Source organism: Bombina bombina, chromosome 1 (assembly GCF_027579735.1).
Source record: "Bombina bombina isolate aBomBom1 chromosome 1, aBomBom1.pri, whole genome shotgun sequence".
Classification (NCBI taxonomy): domain Eukaryota; kingdom Metazoa; phylum Chordata; class Amphibia; order Anura; family Bombinatoridae; genus Bombina; species Bombina bombina.
Window position 1 is genome coordinate 192,501,666 of NC_069499.1, and position 22,619 is coordinate 192,524,284.

Below are 22,619 nucleotides of genomic sequence, written 5' to 3' on the forward strand. Positions count from 1 at the left end.
AATATCTTCATCTAATTGCCAGAAGAGCATTGCCTCTTGTCACTGGCTCACTCAATATCTTCATCTAATTGCCAGAAAAACATTGCCTCTTGTCACTGGCTTACACAATATGTTCATCTAATTGCCAGAAGGGCATTGTCCCTTGTCACTGGCTCACTCAATATCTTCATCTAATTGCCAGAAGGGCATTGCCCCTTGTCACTGGCTCACTCAATATCTTCATCTAATTGCCAGAAGGGCATTGTCCCTTGTCACTGGCTCACTCAATATCTTCATCTAATTGCCAGAAGGGCATTGTCTCTTGTCACTGGCTCACACAATATGTTCATCTAATTGCCAGAAGGGCATTGTCCATTGTCACTGGCTCACTCAATATCTTCATCTACTTTCCAGAAGGGCATTGTCCCTTGTCACTGGCTCACTCAATATCTTCATCTAATTGCCAGAAGGGCATTGTCTCTTGTCACTGGCTCACTCAATATGTCTATCTAATTACCAGAAGGGCATTGTCCCTTGTCACTGGCTCACTCAATATCTTCATCTAATTACCAGAAGGGCATTGTCCCTTGTCACTGGCTCACTCAATATGTTCATCTAATTGCCAGAAGGGCATTGTCTCTTGTCACTGGCTCACTCAATATGTTCATCTAATTGCCAGAAGGGCATTGTCTCTTGTCACTGGCTCACTCAATATCTTCATCTAATTGCCAGAAGGGCATTGTCTCTTGTCACTGGGTCACTCAATATGTTCATCTTATTGCCAGAGAGGCATTTCCCTTGTCACTGGCTCACTCAATATCTTCATCTAATTTCCAGAAGGGCATTGTCCCTTGTCACTGGCTCACTCAATATGTTCATCTTATTGCCAGAGGGGCATTGTCCCTTGTCACTGGCTCACTCAATATGTTCATCTTATTGCCAGAGGGGCATTGTCCCTTGTCACTGGGTCACTCAATATGTTCATCTAATTGCCAGAAGGGCATTGTCTCTTGTCACTGGCTCACTCAATATCTTCATCTAATTGCCAGAGGGGCATTGTCTTTTGTCACTGGCTCACTCAATATGTTCATCTAATTGCCAGAAGGGCATTGTCTTTTGTCACTGGCTCACTCAATATGTCCATCTAATTACCAGAAGGGCATTGTCCCTTGTCACTGGCTCACTCAATATCTTCATCTTATTGCCAGAGGGGCATTGTCCCTTGTCACTGGCTCACTCAATATGTTCATCTTATTGCCAGAGGGGCATTGTCCCTTGTCACTGGCTCACTCAATATCTTCATCTAATTTCCAGAAGGGCATTGTCCCTTGTCACTGGCTCACTCAATATCTTCATCTAATTGCCAGAAGGGCATTGTCTCTTGTCACTGGCTCACTCAATATCTTCATCTAATTGCCAGAAGGGCATTGTCTCTTGTCACTGGCTCACCCAATATGTTCATCTAATTGCCAGAAGGGCATTGTCTCTTGTCACTGGCTCACTCAATATGTTCATCTTATTGCCAGAGGGGCATTGTCCCTTGTCACTGGCTCACTCAATATGTTCATCTTATTGCCAGAGGGGCATTGTCTCTTGTCACTGGCTCACTCATTATGTTCATCTAATTGCCAGAAGGGCATTGCCTCTTGTCACTGCTTCACTCAATATGTTTATCTAATTGCCAGAGGGGCATTGTCTCTTGTCACTGGCTCACTCAATATGTTCATCTAATTGCCAGAAGGGCATTGTCCCTTGTCACTGGCTCACTCAATATGTTCATCTAATTGCCAGAAGGGCATTGTCCCTTGTCACTGGCTCACTCAATATGTTCATCTAATTGCCAGAAGGACATTGTCCCTTGTCATTGGCTCTCTCAATATGTTCATCTAATTGCCAGAAGGGCATTGTCCCTTGTCACTGGCTCACTCAATATGTTCATCTAATTGCCAGAAGGGCATTGTCTCTTATCACTGGCTCACTCAATATGTTCATCTAATTGCAAGAAGGGCATTGTCTCTTGTCACTGCCTCACTCAATATGTTCATCTAATTGCCAGAAAGGCATTGTCTCTTGTCACTGGCTCACTCAATATCTTAATCTAACTGTGAAAAGGGCATTGTCCCTTGTCACTGGCTCACTCAATATGTCCATCTTATTGCCAGAGGGACATTGTCCCTTGTCACTGGCTCACTCAATATGTTCATCTAATTGCCAGAAAGGCATTGTCTCTTGTCACTGGCTCACTCAATATGTTCATCTAATTGCCAGAAAGGCATTGTCTCTTGTCACTGGCTCACTCAATATATTCATCTAATTGCCAGAAGGGCATTGTCCCTTGTCACTGGGTTATTCAATATGTTCATCTAATTGCCAGAGGGGCATTGTCCCTTGCCACTGGCTCACTCAATATGTTCATTTAATTGCCAGAAGGGCATTGTCTCTTGTCACTGGCTCACTCAATATGTTCATCTAATTACCAGAAGGGCATTGTCTCTTGTCACTGGCTCACTCAATATGTTCATCTAATTGCCAGAAGGGCATTGTCTCTTGTCACTGGCTCACTCAATATCTTCATCTAATTGCCAGAAGGGCATTGTCTCTTGTCACTGGCTCACTCAATATGTTCATCTAATTGCCAGAAGGGCATTGCTGCACCTAAACATACCTAGGTCTTTAACAAAGGATACCAAGAAAACAAATCAAATTTGATAATAGAAGTAAAATGGAAAGTTGTTTAAAACTTCATGTTCTCTGAATGACTTTACTGCCCTTTTAGCGATATAAACCAATACTGAAACAAACACCCTTTCAGATGCAATGAAGTAAAAAACTGACATGTAAACAGTTAATATATTTAGCGGTAAATCCTTTATAATAAACATGATGACTCTAAATTGTATACAGGCTCAAAATAGTTTAAAGGGACATGAAACCCCAAAAAATTATTTCACACAACTTTCCAATGTACTTCTTTTATCTAATTTGCTTCATTTTCTTGTTATCCTTTGTTGAAGAGGCAGCAATGCACTACTGTGAAGTAGCTGGATGCATTGGGTGAGCCAATAACATGAGGCATATATGTGGAGCCACCAATCAGCAGTGCCTGAGCCTACCTAGGTATCTTTTTTAACAAAGGATACCAAAAGAACAAAACAAAATTAGAGAATAGTAGTAAATTAGAAATAAATTGGGCTTTGTGTCCCTTTTATCTCTGCAGAATATCTGGTAAAGTGTTGTTTTATCATTTAATGTTACACAGTTTATGCACAGGTTACCTTTTGCAGAGATTTTTCGTCCAGAATACAGTTTGTCTGCCAGGGCCAGTTAAAACTTGTGACTAAATCCCCTGCAGCGTACTGGTTGGATCTACTTTTTTCTACCACTCCGATGCCACCACTGTCTACAACTTCAGAGATCTTCCATGAACCAGCGTAATCTGTGCCTGTGGCGTCATTCATACAGCAACGCTAGAAAATGACCAATAATAACCTTTTATTTCATTTAGTGAAATGTAACACTGCAGCGAATGAAATGTATTGTAACCGAGGAACAGTTCAGCTGAAACAAGAAGCTGTGTAAAGTGACACATATCCCAAAACATTAATAAACTCCTAAAACAACATTACGGTGTGCATTCATTATTTGTTTCTGTCAGCATTTGCAGTAAAACGCCCTATAAACATCACCACTGAAACTTTGTTTTAAACGTGTGAACATTTTAAATTAGGGGGAGGTAAACGGTGAGTTTAAAATCCTCCACTACGCACAAAATATAGAGAAAATAACTCATTGTGTAGTTCATTAACAAATCTAGACAGGCCAGTAGGCCTGTTTTCCCACAGAAAACCTCTGGAATACACTGTTTCCAATGCAGCAAGGAATTCTGGGTAAGATATGCAAATTAGGTTCACAATGACACACCTTTTTACTTCATGTCTGCTTTTCAGCAGATTCCCTTTACGCCAAAGCATCGCTGTTCACACAGCTTATAAGCTTAGCTAGGGTTAAAGAAGTGATTCATAACTATCCCAGGACAGAAAACCATTAAACAGTCTGTCCTGGTATAGTTATGAATCACTGCACTAACCCTAGCTAAGCTTATAAGCTGTGTGAACAGCGATGCTTTGGCGTAAAGGGAATCTGCTGAAAAGCAGACATGAAGTAAAAAGGTGTGTCATTGTGAACCTAATTTGCATATCTTACCCAGAATTCCTTGCTGCATTGGAAACAGTGTATTCCAGAGGTTTTCTGTAGGAAAAACAGGCCTACTGGCCTGTCTAGATTTGTTAATGAACTACACAATGAGTTATTTTCTATATATTTATATATATATATATATATATATATATATATATATGTATATATATATATATATATATATACATACATACAGTATATATAATGCTGTGTATACCAGCATTGTCAAATCCCAAGCCACAATAAAATGGTAGACACACGGTTAAAGGGACATGAAACCCAAAAAATGTATTTCACGATTTGAATAGAGAATACAATTTTAAACATATTTCTAATTTACTTCTATTATCTAATTTGTTTCATTCTCTTGGTATCATTTGTTGAAGGAGCAGCAATGCACTACTGGTTTCTAACGGAACTAACATGGGTGAGCCAATGGCAATCGGATATATATATATATATATATATATATATGCAGCCACCAATCAGCAGCTAGAACCTAGGTTATTTGCTTCTCCTGAGCTTGCCTAGATAAACCTTTCAGCAAAGGATAACAAGAGAAGGTAGCAAATTCAATAATTGAAGTAAATTGGAAAGTTTTTTAAAATTGTACTTGCTATCTGAATCACAGAAGAAACATGTTGGGTTTCATGTCCCTTTGAAGAAGGTAGTGGCTAGAGATAAGATTTTTCTTCTTAGTGTTAAAAAACAGAAGTGCATCCCCTGATACTGGAAGACTAAGTGGAGTCAAGGTATTCCGTATATATTTGAATTGACCATAGTATTATGTTGTCCATGATGTAGTCATACTATTAGGAGCTGATTTCTGCTTTGTGGGAGTTAAACAAATAGCAAGATAGAAATGGTAATACAAAAACTTCAATGCCATAAAGGTTCTTTAAAGAGACATTAAACACTAAATACATGCTAGATAGAATGGTGCATTCAAAGAAAATATTAGTCTGAAAATAACGTTTTCATTAGCTGTTTAAATATTGTCAAAATAAGTGTAAAGTTTTAGTGTCTATAAAACAATAGGAGCTGCCATGTTGTTACATTCTCTGCTGTGGCCAATTAGGGACAGTTATAAATAAGTCACTAGAGTGTGCAGCCAATGACTGCGTGGAATATAACTGTGTTCTGCACTTCCACTTCTAACAGGAAGTAAAAAGCTCATCATTTCCAGTGCAATTACAGGAAAGGGGACAAACTAATCAATGAAAGTATATTGCAGATTTTTTTATATATATACAATTTAAACACTTTGAGGTAGTAATATAAAATGATAATGTCCCTTTAAACTGACTCATTCTCACAATATTGATGATGCCAAAATGTTGAAATTAAAAAAATGTGGTATCATGGTCAGCTCATATCTTTTTATAATTATTAAAATTAAATGCAAAACCATTACATCTACATATAATTTCTTTTGGATTACTGACCACTATATTTGTGCACTCACTTAAAACCTGATTGTAAGAACAGACAGAAATGCTCTGCAAATGAATACATTGTTCCAAACAGTTTTATGCTCACCAGATATGGATCAACAGAAATATAAAGGGTTCGAGCTAGGACCTGGCCTTCCTTGAGCTCCTCTGCAAGACTTACTTCTTCCAGGCGGAAATTTTCAGCCACTGGCTCACCGTAGATTCCTGAAACACAGCACAATTTGTAACTCATTTGCACCTCACTACCGGCATTATGTGGCAAAACCATAATTTAAACAGAAAATAAAGCATTTAAACATTGTTGAGCGTTTGTAGGTTTGGTTTCTGTTGTCTATGAGCCTTTAATATGGAATTACACAAATTTAAATAATTATTATTTATTGTTTTTTTATTTTGTTTAATAAAACAACATAATGTGTTTAGGCAATCCCATCTCTTTTCAAAGGGAAATTCAAGAGATAATACCAGTAGAACACATTAAAAATGCATATACAGTTCAGTTTATAGGTGAAAACAAGGGAGGTCTGGTCAATTATTTAATAGTACAGGTAGAAATACCCACATTTGGAATTCTATCATTAGAATTATTACAACATTTAGACTTTCATTATTTGTTAAAAAAAATAAAATGATTAAGGTTTTTGTGTTTAAAATGCAAATGATAGTCTATATTTATTTAAAACAACTATTCTGATTACAGTACTGTACTATCTCTGATGGTACTATGTATACAAAAAAATATTAGGATGCATGTATAAGCTGTATCATGGCATGCAAATAGTCACTTAAAGGGACACTAAACCCCAAAATTTTCTTTCATGATTGAAGTAGAGAATACAATTTTAAACAACATTCCAATTTACTTCTATTATCTAATTTGCTTCATTCTTTAGATATCCTTTGTTAACAGCAATGCACATGGGTGATCACAAAAGGCATCTATGTGCAGAAATCTATCAGCAGCTACTGAGCCTATCTAGTTATGCTTTTCAGCAAAGTATATCAAGAGAATTAAGCAAATTAGATAATAGAAGTAAATTAGAAAGTTGTTTAAATTGGCATGCTCTGTCTAAATCATGAAATAAATAATGACATATTGTTCAAACCTTTTCCGGTCCCAAACAGTTTGGATAAAGGGTTTTCAACAAATAATCATTTTTTTTATCGGAGTAGAAACAATTATACAAAAAGAAGAACTATGAAATACACTTACCAGGCCTAGAAGCCAAGACGATTCTCTTTACCTTCATTCTTAAAATAAATGCTTCGTAGGAGGTCTATGTGGAAGTAACCTTCACAAAAGAAAGTCGGACAAATCCATTTTTAGAACTTCATTAAAAAAATTAAAAAAGTGATAGCTATTTGAAAACTTCGATATTGAAATATTTATTAGACACAAACTAGTGTAGATAAGTAGCAATAGCACAAAACTGTCCCTAAATCACTGCATACAGTTCTAATTCATATCAGAGAGGTATTGCTAAAAACAAGCTCCTAAAGGATTTGTGAGGAGGAAATGTTCTTATTGCTAGTCCAATTTACACACCTAGGGCCCGATCCGATATGCAGCGTCACCCGCAAAAGCCGGCGACGCCAGATTTTGCATGATTTTGGTATTACATATACAGCGTAGCATACAAGTTACGCGCGTATATTTCACCCTTCGGCCGTATTTTTTTTACCCATAGACTAACATAGAACTACGCGCAATTTGGTATCCAATATATAGCGTAAGGACTTACGCGCGCAGATTTCAGAAAATCTACTCCATTCTCATCTCGCCACAAATTGCAGGCGCAGCAACCCTTGCACTGACTAAAAAAAACAACTTAACTCCCTGGAAGCCTTAACAAACACATACATTTAAGCAGCATCTTAAAGGGACAGTATACTATGATATTGCTTTTTTAAGGTTTATTTGTGTATTTGAAATAGATTGAAGCCACAACATAATCAAATGGATTGAGCTTGTAGGTACTTTATCACATTGTGGACATATACTTGCTTATTTACTTTAATTTGTATTACCTTCATCTCTTTAGAACCCACTGGAGTATAATTTATTCTAATGCTAATACAGCTTGGCACTGATGCCAAAATATATAAAGGGACAGTCAAGTCCAAAGAAAACCTTCTTCTTTAAAATAGGGCATGTTATTTCAAACTACTTTCATATTTAATTAGAACACTTGCTTTGTTCTCTTGGTATTCTTAGTTGAAAGCAAAACCTAGGATGGCTCATATGATCATTTCTAAGACCTTCTTGAAGGCTGCCTCTTTGCAAATGTGTCAAACCAATCACAGACACCACAACCTCTCACCTGCAGACTTAAAACACCTTATAATGCCCACCCTATCAGTAACATCACTACTATATATACCAATGTGTCAACTTATATTGGATGTGAGATACATTGATTTACATCTTAGAAGTGAATATTACTATATGTACCCTTCAGAAACAACTATTGTGGATGGGAGTTATAGTACAAGAATATGTCATAAACAGGATAATATATATTACCTTTATTGGGCCATTTCCACACAGGCCTTATTATATGTTTTAACAATATTAGTGTACTAAAACACACCTCACATGGATGTGGATGACAATTATATGGTAAATAACAGAGGACAAGATTTATGGTGAACTATAAGAATATTTCTTTATTTTTAGGCTTCTTGTATGAGGGAGCTGAGGTGGCTGTAGTGGATTGCCTTGTTCTCCTGGTCTGAGAAGATTCTTCTGTTTCTGCTGGTGTGTAAAGTGCTCAACCAACACACCCAAGATTTGATTTTGTTCTCTCCATCTATTGTCCATTTGCATCTGCATATTAGACAGAATTCGCATCATCTGGGATTGGTTATGAACACTTGCTGCTATGTCCCTCTGTAGCTCTATGCTACGTTGTTGTCTCCTCAAGAACCTCTCTTGGCCTCTTTGTATATTCTCTGTGCTTGTTATGAGCCTCCTCTGGAGTGCAATGTATTCCTCACCCAGGGGTGAATACAATGCATCCACAGGCTCTTGAGCAGCAGGGCTTCTAGGTGCTTGAGGTGCAGGTTCAGCTGCATCTGCTGCTGTTTGAGGTGCAGGTTCAGCTACATCTGCTGCTGCTTGAGGTGCAGGTTCAGCTACATCTGCTGCTGCTTGAGGTGCAGGTTCAGCTACATCTGCTGCTGCTTGAGGTGCAGGTTCAGCTACATCTGCTGCTGCTTGAGGTGCAGGTTCAGCTACATCTGCTGCTGCTTGAGGTGCAGGTTCAGCTACATCTGCTGCTGCTTGAGGTGCAGGTTCAGCTACATCTGCTGCTGCTTGAGGTGCAGGTTCAGCTACATCTGCTGCTGCTTGAGGTGCAGGTTCAGCTACATCTGCTGCTGCTTGAGGTGCAGGTTCAGCTACATCTGCTGCTGCTTGAGGTGCAGGTTCAGCTACATCTGCTGCTGCTTGAGGTGCAGGTTCAGCTACATCTGCTGCTGCTTGAGGTGCAGGTTCAGCTACATCTGCTGCTGCTTGAGGTGCAGGTTCAGCTACATCTGCTGCTGCTTGAGGTGCAGGTTCAGCTACATCTGCTGCTGCTTGAGGTGCAGGTTCAGCTACATCTGCTGCTGCTTGAGGTGCAGGTTCAGCTACATCTGCTGCTGCTTGAGGTGCAGGTTCAGCTACATCTGCTGCTGCTTGAGGTGCAGGTTCAGCTACATCTGCTGCTGCTTGAGTACTTTCAGCTATATGTTTTTCTGCAGATGGTGGAGCTCTTCGAAGTGAAGAGGATGGTGGTGCTCTTCGAAGTGAAGAGGATGGTGGTGCTCTTCCAAGTGAAGAGGATGGTGGTGCTCTTCCAAGTGAAGAGGATGGTGGTGCTCTTCCAAGTGAAGAGGATGGTGGTGCTCTTCCAAGTGAAGAGGATGGTGGTGCTATTCCAAGTGAAGAGGATGGTGGTGCTCTTCCAAGTGAAGAGGATGGTGGTGTTCTTCCAAGTGAAGAGGATGGTGGAGCTCTTCCAAGTGAAGAGGATGGTGGAGCTCTCAGGGTGGATTAATAGTCCCACTGATGACAAGTGTGTGACCACTCAGCCTGTCCAGTTGGCACTTCTTGTGACATAGCCTGTGTGTAAAAGCCATGACTGCCCTGAGATTGTGTTGGGGGGGGGGGGGGTAAATAAATGGACCCTTTGTGGCTGTCTTGGCTCCCCCTCAAATCCAAAAGAAGAATATTCCTCTGTCCAGGAATCTTGCCAGGGGTCATATGTCAATGGTGGTGGCATCACTTCCGGGTCCTCAACTGAAGCCATCCAACCCTGCTCATGCCTGGGAACATAATGTTCACGTGGTTGCCTGAAGACTGGTGGTGGTGGCTGCATGCCTGTGACTGGTGGTGGTGGAGGTGGCGGCATGCCTGTTTGCATCCTCGTGACAGGAGGTTCTGTGGAGGAGTCAAATGATGAGAGGGATTAGTACAGTCATATATATGTCCATGTGGGCATACAATGTACATTGATACATGCTAGGGCCTATACTGATTCTCATGTCAAACTCTATAACATGCATGTGCACATTGTGATTTGTGATATGAGGGATTTTAATATGCACAGTATACAGTTTTATACAATAGTTATGTGTACATGTCAATTTACTTTAGCCTGATGTAGGCACTGAATCTGCTTTCTTGAGCTAAAAGTATTGTGATGGCTATAGTGTCCATTTACTGAAAACTCTACATGTGGCTTGTGGCCTGTGTTACTCTGAGACATGTTAGTATTGCACTATTCCACCTCATATCATGAATTGCATTGTGTTAAGTAGCATTAATGTCAAATATAATTGTAGATGTTTGTTAGTAGGCCAAATACCATGCTCCACATTGTGTACATGAATGTGTGACATTAAAGGATGTTATATCTCAAATACATATAATACTGGTGTGTGGGATGTTACTCACCAGCATGATGTGCTGTGGTTGCAGCCCCTGAGTCACGAGCCCCTGGAAGTCCACGGACTGCTGTGATACTCAGGGACCTGCGTATCATCTCCTGCCAGGTGTTGTATTCTGTGTCCAGGGGTGGACAACCGCCTGTTCCCCTCTGGTGCATGGCTTCCTGCCCCATCTTTTCTTTCACCCGCCTCTTACAGTCATTCCACCTTTTTTTAAGGCCCTCAACAGTCCTCCTCTGCGGGGCCACACTGTTGACGGCATCCTCTACCGCCAACCATGCCGTTTAACGCCTTTTGGCAACGCCTTTGCCCTTCTCCTGGCCAAAGAGGGCACTGTGATTGTCCATGATGGCCTGGACTAGGGCAACATTCTCATCGAATGAGAAGTTTGGACATCTCATCCTCTGTGGACACCTGGCTTGCTCCCTGCGATGTCCCTGGTGTGGGTTCCTCCCTATCCTCTCCCTCCTCCCCCCTTCTGTCCCCATGTGCACCCTCTGTCCCTCTTCTGGATGTGCCTGGTCTCTGGGGCTCTCGGGCATCTCCCCTCCCATCATCCCTTCTAGCTCTCCCTCTCCACTTACTCCCTGACGGGGACCCCACTGCTCCTCCTGTCCTCTACAATACTCCTCTCCCTGCCACTCCTCTCCCCTCCTCCCCTCCGCCCTACCTCTCCCTGCCATCCTCACACTACACACACTCACTCCCAGTTCAATCACACACAATCACAACCAATCACTCAGCCTATCACACTGTAGAATTGAAATAAAATGTGTGAGGTGTTATAAAAAAAAAAGTGTTGTGTATTTTGTATATGTATGTATGCATGCAATATGTAAAAATATGTGTAAGTGTACAAGCTTAACCAACCAACAATGCGACCTAACTCCTCTGTTTGCGCCTCTCTCTCTACTCTCACTAATCCTCCACTCCAGTGTAGTGTGCTGTAGCTCAACGAACCATCCAAACACACTGAAGAAAATGGCGGCTGCGCATGGGTTTATATATGACTTTTGAATAGCGTAATTACGTGGCGCATTTTTAGATGGAGTCGCGGTTGATTTTTACGAGTGTTAGCCTAATTTGCATAAAACTACTCTTTATTGAGACTTTAGGTGAACAAAATACAGGCGTAAGTCACTTGCCACGAGTAAAATGTGAATTTGCGCACTTTTTGGAAGATCGCCAGTTTGTCCTACTTACGCCAGTTTAGCATCTAACGGCGCAGTATATGTAATACCCCGATGTGCGAAGTGAAATTACGGGCGGCGCGGGTTCCCTCGCTTGCGCCGAAAACTATGCTGTATATCGGATCGCGCCCCTAGAGGCTCAAACCATAACGCTCCTACCTGCAAGCACCAGATGCTTAACCTTTCTGACTAAATTGAATTCCCTAACAACAACAAAAATATAACATTTGAAAGATACAATTTTCACTTGGTAATTGGTGACTATAATTTAAAGGAATACTAAATCCAATTTTTTTTCTTAAATGATTCAGATAGAGCATGCAATTTTAACCCCTTTACCCAATAAGACATATATATACACATCTTGCAGTACAATAGGCGTCTTAGCTTCAGGAAGCTCCAGCAGTCTCGAAAGCTGCCAGTACCTAAGATGGCAGCTAATTAGAGGGGGGGGGAGGTTTAGAGAGCTGTTGGGGGGGGGGTCAGGGAGGATCCTACACTGCAGAAAATATAAAAATAAAAAATATTTTATTTAAAAAAAAAAAAAGCCTTACATTTTCATTCTGGCAGACTGTCTGCCAGTACCTAAGATGGGGGTGACCAGTGATGGAGGGAAGACAGCTATTTGGGAGGGTGCTCTGTCGAGAACTCCAATCTGTCGAAAACTCCAATCTGACGTCACTTACGGTATTTCCATACATCTGATTGGTCCTTGTCCAGTAAGTGACAGGATTCACAACCAATCATATAGGCCCTGTAATCGCCTATCTTCACTCTCTATTTTGCCTACGCCTGGGGGGTTCAAGAGGGGCAAAGCCGCCCTTGTAACCTCATTCCCCAAGGTTTACTAGGGGTGTATGCCAAAGGGTCTGCGGAGGCCCCCCAGAGGCAAAACAGATATTAAAATAAAAGTCACCGGAAGTGACGTCAGATTGCAGTTTTTGACTAATTGGAATTCTCAACAGAACAAGGGATCAGGTAGGGATCAGGGGTGGGAAGTGTCAGGTGGGAGCTGCAATTAGCAGCCTTCTAATTACCAAAAAACAATGGCAAAGCCATATATATCTGCTGTTTCTGAACAAAGGGGATCCCAGAGAAACTTTTACAAACATTTGTGCCATGATTGCCCAAGCAAGTATGTAAATAATTTCTGTAAAAAAACAAGTTTGTGGAAAAAAGTTTTTTTTTATATATATATAATTGCATTTGGCGGTGAAATGGTGGCATGAAATATACCAATATGGGCCTAGATCAATACCTTGGGTTATCTCCTTAAAAATAAGTATATAGTTTTGACAGGTAAATAAAAAAAAACAAGGCTCTATTTCTGTTAAAATTAAGTTAAAATGCTAAAAATTCTCTGGTGTTTTGGGCAAGTTTTTGTCTGAAAGTCCCGGTAAAAAATGGGTTAAGCAACTTTCTAATACTCCTCCAATTATCACTTTTTCTTCGTTTTCTTTCTATCTTTATTTTAAAAAGCAGGAATGTAAAGCTTAGGAGCCAGCCCATTTTGGTTAGAACCTGGGTTACGCTTGCTTATTGGTGGCTAAATGTAGCCACCAATAAGCAAGCACTATCCAGGGTGCTGAACCTAAAATGGGCTGGCTCCTAAGCGTTACTTTCCTGCTTTTTAATTAAAGATAGCAAGAGAATGAAGAAAAATTGATAATAGGAGTACATTAGAAAGTTGCAGCATGAAAGAAAAAAGTGGGTTTAGTATCCTTTTAATGAATGTGTCTCTCTTTAACATACAAAAATGTAGTGAATGCCCCTTAGTGGGATACACATCTTTCCAAGTAAAACTGCCTTTCAGAATCCTGTGAAGCACCTTATAGTGCTGTAATCTCACATAAGCAGAAAGCTTTAGAGAAAAATGCCTAGGGAGTTAAAACTGCTAGAACTCGACCTTGATGATGCAGTACTAAGGAAAACCTACTGATATAAATTGAATAAATATAGACAGAGGTGGTGTTCATCAGTTTAAAGTAAGGTCCCATTTGGGTTTTTGTTTCATATGCAAAGGACGTGTATACATTTTAGAAATTATTTACCGGAAAGAAAAAAATATTCAGCAAGATTTACGGCACCGTCTAAACTTTAGAAAGTATCAGAAACCCATATATACTCAGAGCCAGAAATATATACACTAGATCCACATGATCATAGAGAGAGAATAATAATAAAGAAAATCAAGTGTCAAATCTTGAATTTTAACTTGGCAGTGAACAGGTAAGTGAAACAGGTTAAAAGTTTTCACAAGCAAACTTTCTGTGCAAATGATCATTCACTCTACACTTTTTTTGCAATTATCCAAGTCACATTAACTATGATTTGAAGCAGGCTTTTCTTGTACAAGTGTAACTGCTGCACATGTATTATTTCTATATATGTGTACATATGTGTTTATCATATTAAAGGTTTATTAAAGGGCAAAACTTATTAATTTGTTAAACAATGTAGTTTTACTCCCATTGACCCTGCAAGTCTATGTGTCTTATGTCCCAGGACTACTCTGAGACAGCAAACCATGCTAACAAAATCACAGTGTGCTCTCAGTACATAAATACCTGGTTGCTACTGGCTCCTTAGCACAGTCAGATCAAAAGTGCTGGGAGCTGCCCTTCTCTTTTACAAAGTATGGGTTTAAGGACCCCTCTCCAGCTCTTCTGCTTTTTAGTTGTCAAGGATGAGTGTGGTATATGGGCCCTATGTTTTAAAACAAATTTAATAAAATATAGGACTTTTAAATACTTCCACTTTAATTACTTGTATTTTCACTATGCATTTTGAGCTTTATTGTTCATTTTATGTTTTCCATATACTGTACTTTTAGGTTTCCACCTTAAGGGAATTAAGGTTGGGCGGAGACTGGGACTGAGGAAGGCTGCTGGGTAATGAGAGCAGTTGCAGATAGGGCTAAATAAGCCAGATGCTGTGGACCAATCAGATGACAAGAGGGCAGGAAATCAAGCAGAATGCAGTGTTTGCATGTGATGTAGTGAGATGACAGGACGTAACGCCCGAATTGAAGACTGTGCTGCTGACAGTCTGTAAGTGCAGCGTTAGACTGACAATGCTTTGGATATGCATCAATTTGTAGAAAGTCATTGTTGCTCCCCACAGACACAGCTGGGCAGATAGACGTCGCTGTGACAAATAGGAGAACTTAAAAATTGGAAATGTGTCTTTCTGTTGAGGCTTTCCCATTTGTATTGAATCTGAGACACTTACTGTAAACTCATTTAATATTTATTAGATTTTATTTAGCGTCTTTTCAATTTTGCATTTAGGCCTGAAATTAATTTAGTTAATTATCTATTACACTGCCTTAAAGGGACATGAAACCCCACATTTTTCAATTTACTTCTATAATCAAATTTGCTTCATTCTCTAGATATTCTTTGTTGAAGGAGCAACTACTGTATGTCCTACTGTGAGAAAGCTGAACACATCAAGTGAGCCAATAACAAGAGGCATGTGTATGCAGCCACCTATCAGCAGTTCGCTCCTAGTAGTGCATTGCTGCTCCTGAGCCTACCTAGGCAGAACAAAGCAAATTAGATAATAGAAGTAAATTGGAAAGTTGTCTATAATTACATGTTCTATATGAATCATGAAAGTTTAATTTTGACTTTTACTGTCCCTTCAATCAAACATTTTATCCATTCTGTATTTCCCTATGCCACATTTTCTGGTTCTTCCTTATGTATGTCCCCAACATTTCTAAAAGCTTAGAGTTCCTCACTATCTACTTTCAAGAGCATAACATGAAGTTACCCTAGGTTTCTGCTATATGCTCCAATTACAGTGCATATCTCTTGCTGGATAAAATATATTGGACTCACCACCAACTATTCCATAATTTTGCTACAAAACAGTAAAACCCTACCAAGCTTACCTTAGGATAGATGAGGTTAATCCTGACATTATCTGAAATAAAGGCAGCTTTAGTCTTTTTTAACATTCAGTTGGTACCATATGCCTGGGGCACACTGAATGTTAGATATGTAACATGAACACAGCATGCTTATCAATCAACACAGAGATCAGCCAAACACACACAAGTACATAACATAAGAAAAGGATCAAACTGCTTGTTGTTACTTCCCATCAAGAACCCCATTCTCTTTCCCCCCTGCTGCTTTAACTGTTAAGGCTGTGACACACTGCAAGCGGAGTGGTGTGCAGCGTGTAGATGCAACTGTGCGTGCTCAATGTGTCCTGCCTTTTAATCTCTGAGCACTCTGCTGCGTTAGGTCGCGTAGCTGAGCGCTCAGTGATGAAATAATTGAACTTCAGATGCGATGCGAAGCAGCTGCTTCGCCTCGCGCTGCATTGCTTGCAGTGTGTCACAGCCTTTAAGCTCACACACTCAAACACAAGCCTTCTGCGAGGACCCTTCTACAGGCTCTCCTCGACCTTTGCTCAGGAGATCAGAGAGGCAGATTAGTATAAATGAATGATGTATCAACACATTGAGGCAAGAGTGAAATGTACAATTATAATTGTTGTGTCATTTTAGGCACATTCTCTAAAATTCTCCACTCATCATGCCATAATTATTGGATACATTGTTCCTTAAATCCTCCTTCCAACATTATTCTAAACAATCAGAAAATACTTTTTTTTTCCAATGATGTTTGAGTTTTCTAATTGAACACTTTTTTGTCATGTAAATTAATTTTACACATTTTCACCTCTTTGTATTAAAGTCATTATTCAAAATATGGATGCATAAGGGACTGATTTACTTATACCAAACTCTAGACAAACATCATGAGATTAAAGTTGTTCTGTGCTCTGAATTTAATATTTCTAAAAATATTTTTTATGCTTATTTACAGCTCAGACACTTCTATAGAGACTTAGAGGCCTATTTATTAAAGGTCTTGCAGTGCGGGTCAGGTCCACAAGACCTCACTGAATGCGGAAAGCAAAACGCTCTCCATATTCAGCATTGCACCAGCAGCTCACAAGAGCTGCTGGTGCAACGCCGCCCCCTGCAGACTCACGGCCAATCGGATCATACTCGATCGGGTTGAATTGTGGCGATTCCTGTCCACCGGCTCAAAGTAGGCGGACAGGGTTATGGAGCAGCGGTCTTCAGACTCGCCAGAAACACGGTCCCACAAGCTCCATACGAAAATTCTTCCTTGTTAAAATTCTTCCTTGTTAAAATGAAAGAATAACTTTTGAGGAGTTTTCCCTTGATAATTTTAAATATAGTATCAAATGGATAAGAGAAGCTCCTAACTCCTCTTCCTGGAAAGAGTCTCATATTAAACTACTGAATAATACTTATATTACCCCAACAAAACTCACCAAATGGGTAGGCACAGGGGTAGTGAATTGTCCTAGATAGAGTTCTACAGAAGCAGAAATTTTTTTCATTGCTTTTGGCTTTGCCCAAAAATGTACCATTTCTGGAAAAAAATTGTATTTTGGATAAATAAGTCTTTAGATGAAAAAATTAGCCTTGAAGCCCACCATATTTTTTTTTTCTCTATACCTCCAAAAAAAGACAATAATACAAATTTAATCAACACCTGTATTAAAAAAAGGAAAGATAAAATTGCACCTACTATGGCTGAATTTATAAAGGCAGTTCAGGTTCAAATTATATTTGAAAAATGTAATATCTTATCCTTGCATAAAAACTATATCCAAATGGTCAAATGTGATACTACAATATCCTCTGTCAATTCAATTTACACTCACCTCTCTATTCCACAAAACCGGGACGTTTCAATCTCTCGTGTTCGCCGGTATCTTCCCTACATCCTGGCACTAATTTACATTTCTATAAACTATTATTTGGACGGAGGTGAGCTATGAAGAAGGCAGAAGGTGGGGCAGCGTCCGTTTCTTTTTTCCCTTTCTTTGTTTTTGGTTGTTGCTGTTGTTTTGACTATTTGTATTTATATGACTAAAAAAGTACAGAGATTTGAAATTCACTATTTCCATTGACCAGAAATTAAGTGCCTTATACTCATTGAAGGGTTAAAATGTTTGTTTATGTCAGTTGGTTCCTTGTACCTTGACGTGATAATTTTTCTTTTCTTTCTTTTCTCTCTCCGTTGTTGCTAATTTGCTTTAAAAATGTACTTTTACAAGAGATATGTACAGCATTTTGAGCCAACACATAATTTCTGAGCACCATTTAGCTCTCAATGTAATAATTTAGATATGGCTCTTATTACAGGTCTATAAAATGTTTAAATGAATGCTTGTCATATTTGTAATCTATGTTTTATGCTCATTTATGTCCTAAATGAAGGACTGCTTCTTCTGTAATTTACGTACTATGGACATTCTTTTTGTATATTCTGAATTTTGTTTTTCACATTGCTGAGAATGTTTGTATAAAAAGTACCTCTAAAAAATGTTTTTTAAAAAAAGAAGAAGTAATTAAAACACATGTAAACTTCTGTCACAGCACATGGGCAGACCCTCTACTTACTACGGTCATTTTCCTTGGTTAGGTTGCCTTGTGCTTGGTAACTTAAATCACACTTTATACTTCTGATATGGTATTGCCCAGTGATAATGCAATTCAAGAACAGCCTGAGCTATCTGTATTCATCTGTCTTCAGCCTTCTACCTTGTGTCTTCTTTTGGCCATTACTGCAATTATTCCCATAGTTCCTAATGGTCTGTATGCTACTTAGCATAACTAATTGTGTTATTGGTGTTTATGGCTTGTATTCCTGTCCTTTCACTACCATCTGTGTTCTTGTAGACCACTACTCCCTGTGTCCTGACTCCACATTGCTGCTTATGTATACTTTTTGAGACCTATAATCTTGTTAGCATAAGAGAAGATAATGAATGGAAGGTGGCTTTTTTGTTCTAGGTTTAGGCATGTTGAATTATTATATAGCCATTTGACTTATTTTTCAGAAACCAGCATCTCTTGTTGTGTCTTGTTTGCCACACATTGTATGGCCAGATTGACTATCCCTTGGGTATAGCCTTTCCTTAAAGGGACAGTCAACACCAGAATTTTTGTTGTTTACAAAGATAGATAATCCCTTTATTACCCATTCCTCAGTTTTGCATAACCAACACAGTTATAATACACATTTTACCTCTGTACTTACCTTGTATCTAAGCCTCTGCAAACTGCCCCCTTATTTCAGTTCCTTTGACAGACTTGCATTTTAGCCAATCAGTGCTGACTCCTAGGTAACTTCACATGCTTGAGCTCAATGTTATCTATATGACACACATGAACTAACTACCTCTAGTGGTAAAAAACTGTCAAAATGCATTCAGATTAGAGACGGTCTTCAAAGTCTAAGAAATTAGAATATGAGCCTACCTAGGTTTAGCTTTCAACTAAGAATACCAAGAGAACAAAGCAAAATTGGTAATAAAAGTAAATTGGAAAGTTGTTTAAAATGACATGCCCTATTTGAATAAGGATACATGAAAACTGATCTGATACATTGTTACAGTAAGGATACATTGTTTCAACCAAAAAGGTTGGGTTATTACAGATGCCCCAGGTGTACCACCTGCAATTTGATGCTGCAAGGAGCTACTTTCTGTCACCCACACAAATACAACATTAAACATAATCTCACCTGTTCTACAATGTTATTTATCTATTGAATTGCATAAGTGGGTATTCCTATGTCAGAAAGACTGCGGATGATATAAAAAAACAGAATTTATGCTTACCTGATAAATTTATTTCTCTTGTGGTGTATCCAGTCCACGTATTCATCCTTTACTTGTGGGATACCAATAACAAAGCTTTAGGACACGGATGAAGGGTGGGAACAAAACAGGTACCTTAAACGGAAGGCACCACTGCTTGCAAAACCTTTCTCCCAAAAATAGCCTCCGAAGAAGCAAAAGTATCGAATTTGTAAAATTTGGAAAAAGTATGCAGAGAAGACCAAGTCGCTGCCTTACAAATCTGTTCAACAGAAGCCTCATTCTTAAAAGCCCATGTGGAAGCCACTGCTCTGGTAGAATGAGCACGAATTGTTTCAGGAGGCTGCTGGCCAGCAGTCTCATAGGCCAAACGGATGATGCTTTTCAGCCAAAAGGAAAGAGAGGTAGCGGTCGCCTTCTGACCTCTCCTCTTACCAGAATAGATAACAAACAAAGAAGTTGTTTGTCTGAAATCCTTAGTTGCTTGTAAATAGAACTTTAAAGCACGAACCACATCAAGATTGTGTAACAGACATTCCTTCTTTGACGAAGGATTAGGACACAGAGAAGGAACAACAATTTCCTGATTAATATTCTTATTAGACACAACCTTAGGAAGAAAACCAGGTTTGGTACGCAAAACTACCTTATCTGCATGGAACACCAGGTAAGGTGAATCACACTGTAGAGCAGATAACTCTGAAACTCTTCGAGCAGAAGAGATAGCTACCAAAAACAAAACTTTCCAAGATAAAAGCTTAATATCTATGGAATGTAAAGGTTCAAACGGAACCCCTTGCAGAACTGAAAGAACTAAATTCAGACTCCATGGCGGAGCCACAGATCTATAAACAGGCTTGATTCTGACTAAAGCCTGACTAAACGTTTGAACGTCTGGTACCTCTGCCAGACGTTTGTGAAAAAGAATAGACAAAGCAGATATCTGTCCCCTTAAGGAACTAGCTGATAATCCTTTCTCCAATCCGTCTAGGAGAAAGGACAAAATTCTGGGAATCCTAACCTTACTCCATGAGTAACCCTTGGATTCGCACCAAAAAAGATATTTTCGCCAAATCTTATGGTAGATTTTCCTGGTGACAGGCTTTCTAGCCTGAATCAGGGTATCAATAACCGACTCAGAGAAACCACGCTTTGATAGAATTAGGCGTTCAATCTCCAAGCAGTCAGACGCAGAGAAATTAGATTTGGATGTTTGAAAGGAGCTTGTATTAGAAGGTCCTGCCTCATTGGTAGTTTCCATGGTGGCACAGATGACATGTCCACTAGGTCTGCATACCAGGTCCTGCGTGGCCATGCAGGCGCTATTAGAATCACTGAAGCCCTCTCCTGCTTGATTCTGGCAACCAGACGAGGGAGGAGAGGAAACGGTGGAAAAACATAGGCCAGATTGAAGGACCAAGGCGCTGCTAGAGCATCTTACCGCCTGGGGATCCCGGGACCTGGACCCGTAAAGAGGAAGGTTGGTGTTCTGACGGGACGCCATCAGATCCAATTCTGGAGTGCCCCATAGCTGAGTCAGCTGGGCAAATACCTCTGGGTGGAGTTCCCACTCCCTCGGGTGAAAAGTCTGATGACTTAGAAAATCCGCCTCCCAGTTGTCTACTCCTGGGATGTGAATTGCTGAGAGATGGCAAGAGTAATCCTCCGCCCATCTGATTATTTTGGTTACTTCCATCATTGCTAGAGACCTCCTTGTTCCGCCTTGATGATTGACGTAAGCTACAGTCGTGATGTTGTCCGACTGAAATCTGATGAATTTGGCCGCAGCTAGCTGAGGCCATGCCTGAAGCGCGTTGAATATCGCCCTCAGTTCCAGAATGTTTATCGGGAGAAGAGCTTCTTCCCGAGACCATAAGCCCTGAGCTTTCAGGGAGTCCCAGACCGCACCCCAGCCCAACAGACTGGCGTCGGTCGTTACGATGACCCACTCTGGTCTGCGGAAACACATTCCCTGAGACAACCACCAGAGAAGAGAATCTCTGGTCCCCTGGTCCAACTGTATTTGAGGAGACAAATCTGCATAATCCCCATTCCACTGTTTGAGCATGCATAATTGCAGTGGTCTGAGGTGTATCTGTGCAAAAGGGACTATGTCCATTGCCGCTACCATTAGTCCGATTGTCTTCATGCACTGAGCTACAGATGGCCGAGGAATGGAATGAAGAGCTCGGCAAGTAGTTAAGAGTTTTAGCTTTCTGACCTCCGTCAGAAATATTTTCATTTCTACCGAGTCTATTAGGGTTCCTAGGAAGGGAACTCTTGTGAGGGGGGAGAGAGAACTCTTTTTGATGTTCACCTTCCACCCGTGAGACCTCAGAAAGGCCACTACAATTTCCGTGTGAGACTTGGCTCTTTGGAAAGTCGACGCCTGAATTAAGATGTCGTCTAGATAAGGCGCCACTGCTATGCCCCGCGGTCTTAGTAACGCCAGGAGGGACCCTAGCACCTTTGTGAAAATTCTGGGAGCAGTGGCCAACCCGAAAGGAAGAGCCACAAACTGATAATGCTTGTCCAGAAAGGCGAACCTGAGAAACTGGTGATGATTTTTGTGGATAGGAATGTGCAGATACGCATCCTTTAGATCCACAGTAGTCATATATTGACCCTCCTGGATCATTGGTAAGATTGTCCGAATGGTCTCCATCTTGAATGATGGGACTCTGAGGAATTTGTTTAGAATTTTGAGATCCAGGATTGGTCTGAAAGTTCCTTCTTTCTTGGGAACCACAAACAGGTTTGAGTAAAAACCCAGCCCTTGTTCCGCAATTGGAACTGGGTGGATCACTCCCATTGTATGTAGGTCTTCTACACAGCGTAAGAACGCCTCTTTCTTTGTCTGGTCTGTAGACAAACAAGAAATGTGGAACCTTCCCCTTGGAGGGGAGTCTTTGAAGTCTAAAAGATATCCCTGGGATACAATCTCTAAGGCCCAGGGATCATGTACGTCACTTGCCCAGGCCTGAGCGAAGAGAGAGAGTCTGCCCCCTACTAGATCCGGTCCCGGATCTGGGGCTACCCCATCATGCTGTCTTGGAAGCAGCTGCAGGCTTCTTGGCCTGTTTACCCTTGTTCCAGCCCTGGCAAGGTTTCCAGGCTGGCCTGGGTTGTGAAGCGTTACCCTCTTGCTTTGCAGTAGGGGAGGATGAAGTGAGGCCGCTCCTGAAATTCCGAAAGGAAAGAAAAT

General features: G+C 40.3%; 1 protein-coding gene across 1 annotated transcript in view; it reads right to left on the reverse strand.

Moving 5' to 3' along the window:
• Positions 1–22,619, reverse strand: part of LOC128657178 (prostaglandin reductase 2) — an 81,046-nt gene that overhangs the window by 53,314 nt on the left and 5,113 nt on the right. Inside the window, exons 2-4 of the mRNA XM_053711428.1 lie at positions 6,844–6,922; positions 5,716–5,834; positions 3,255–3,446 (exon numbers count right to left, since the gene is read on the reverse strand). Coding sequence (XP_053567403.1) covers positions 3,255–3,446; positions 5,716–5,834; positions 6,844–6,880 — 348 coding nt within the window. The 5' untranslated portion in view covers positions 6,881–6,922. The remainder of the gene's footprint in view (positions 1–3,254; positions 3,447–5,715; positions 5,835–6,843; positions 6,923–22,619) is intronic.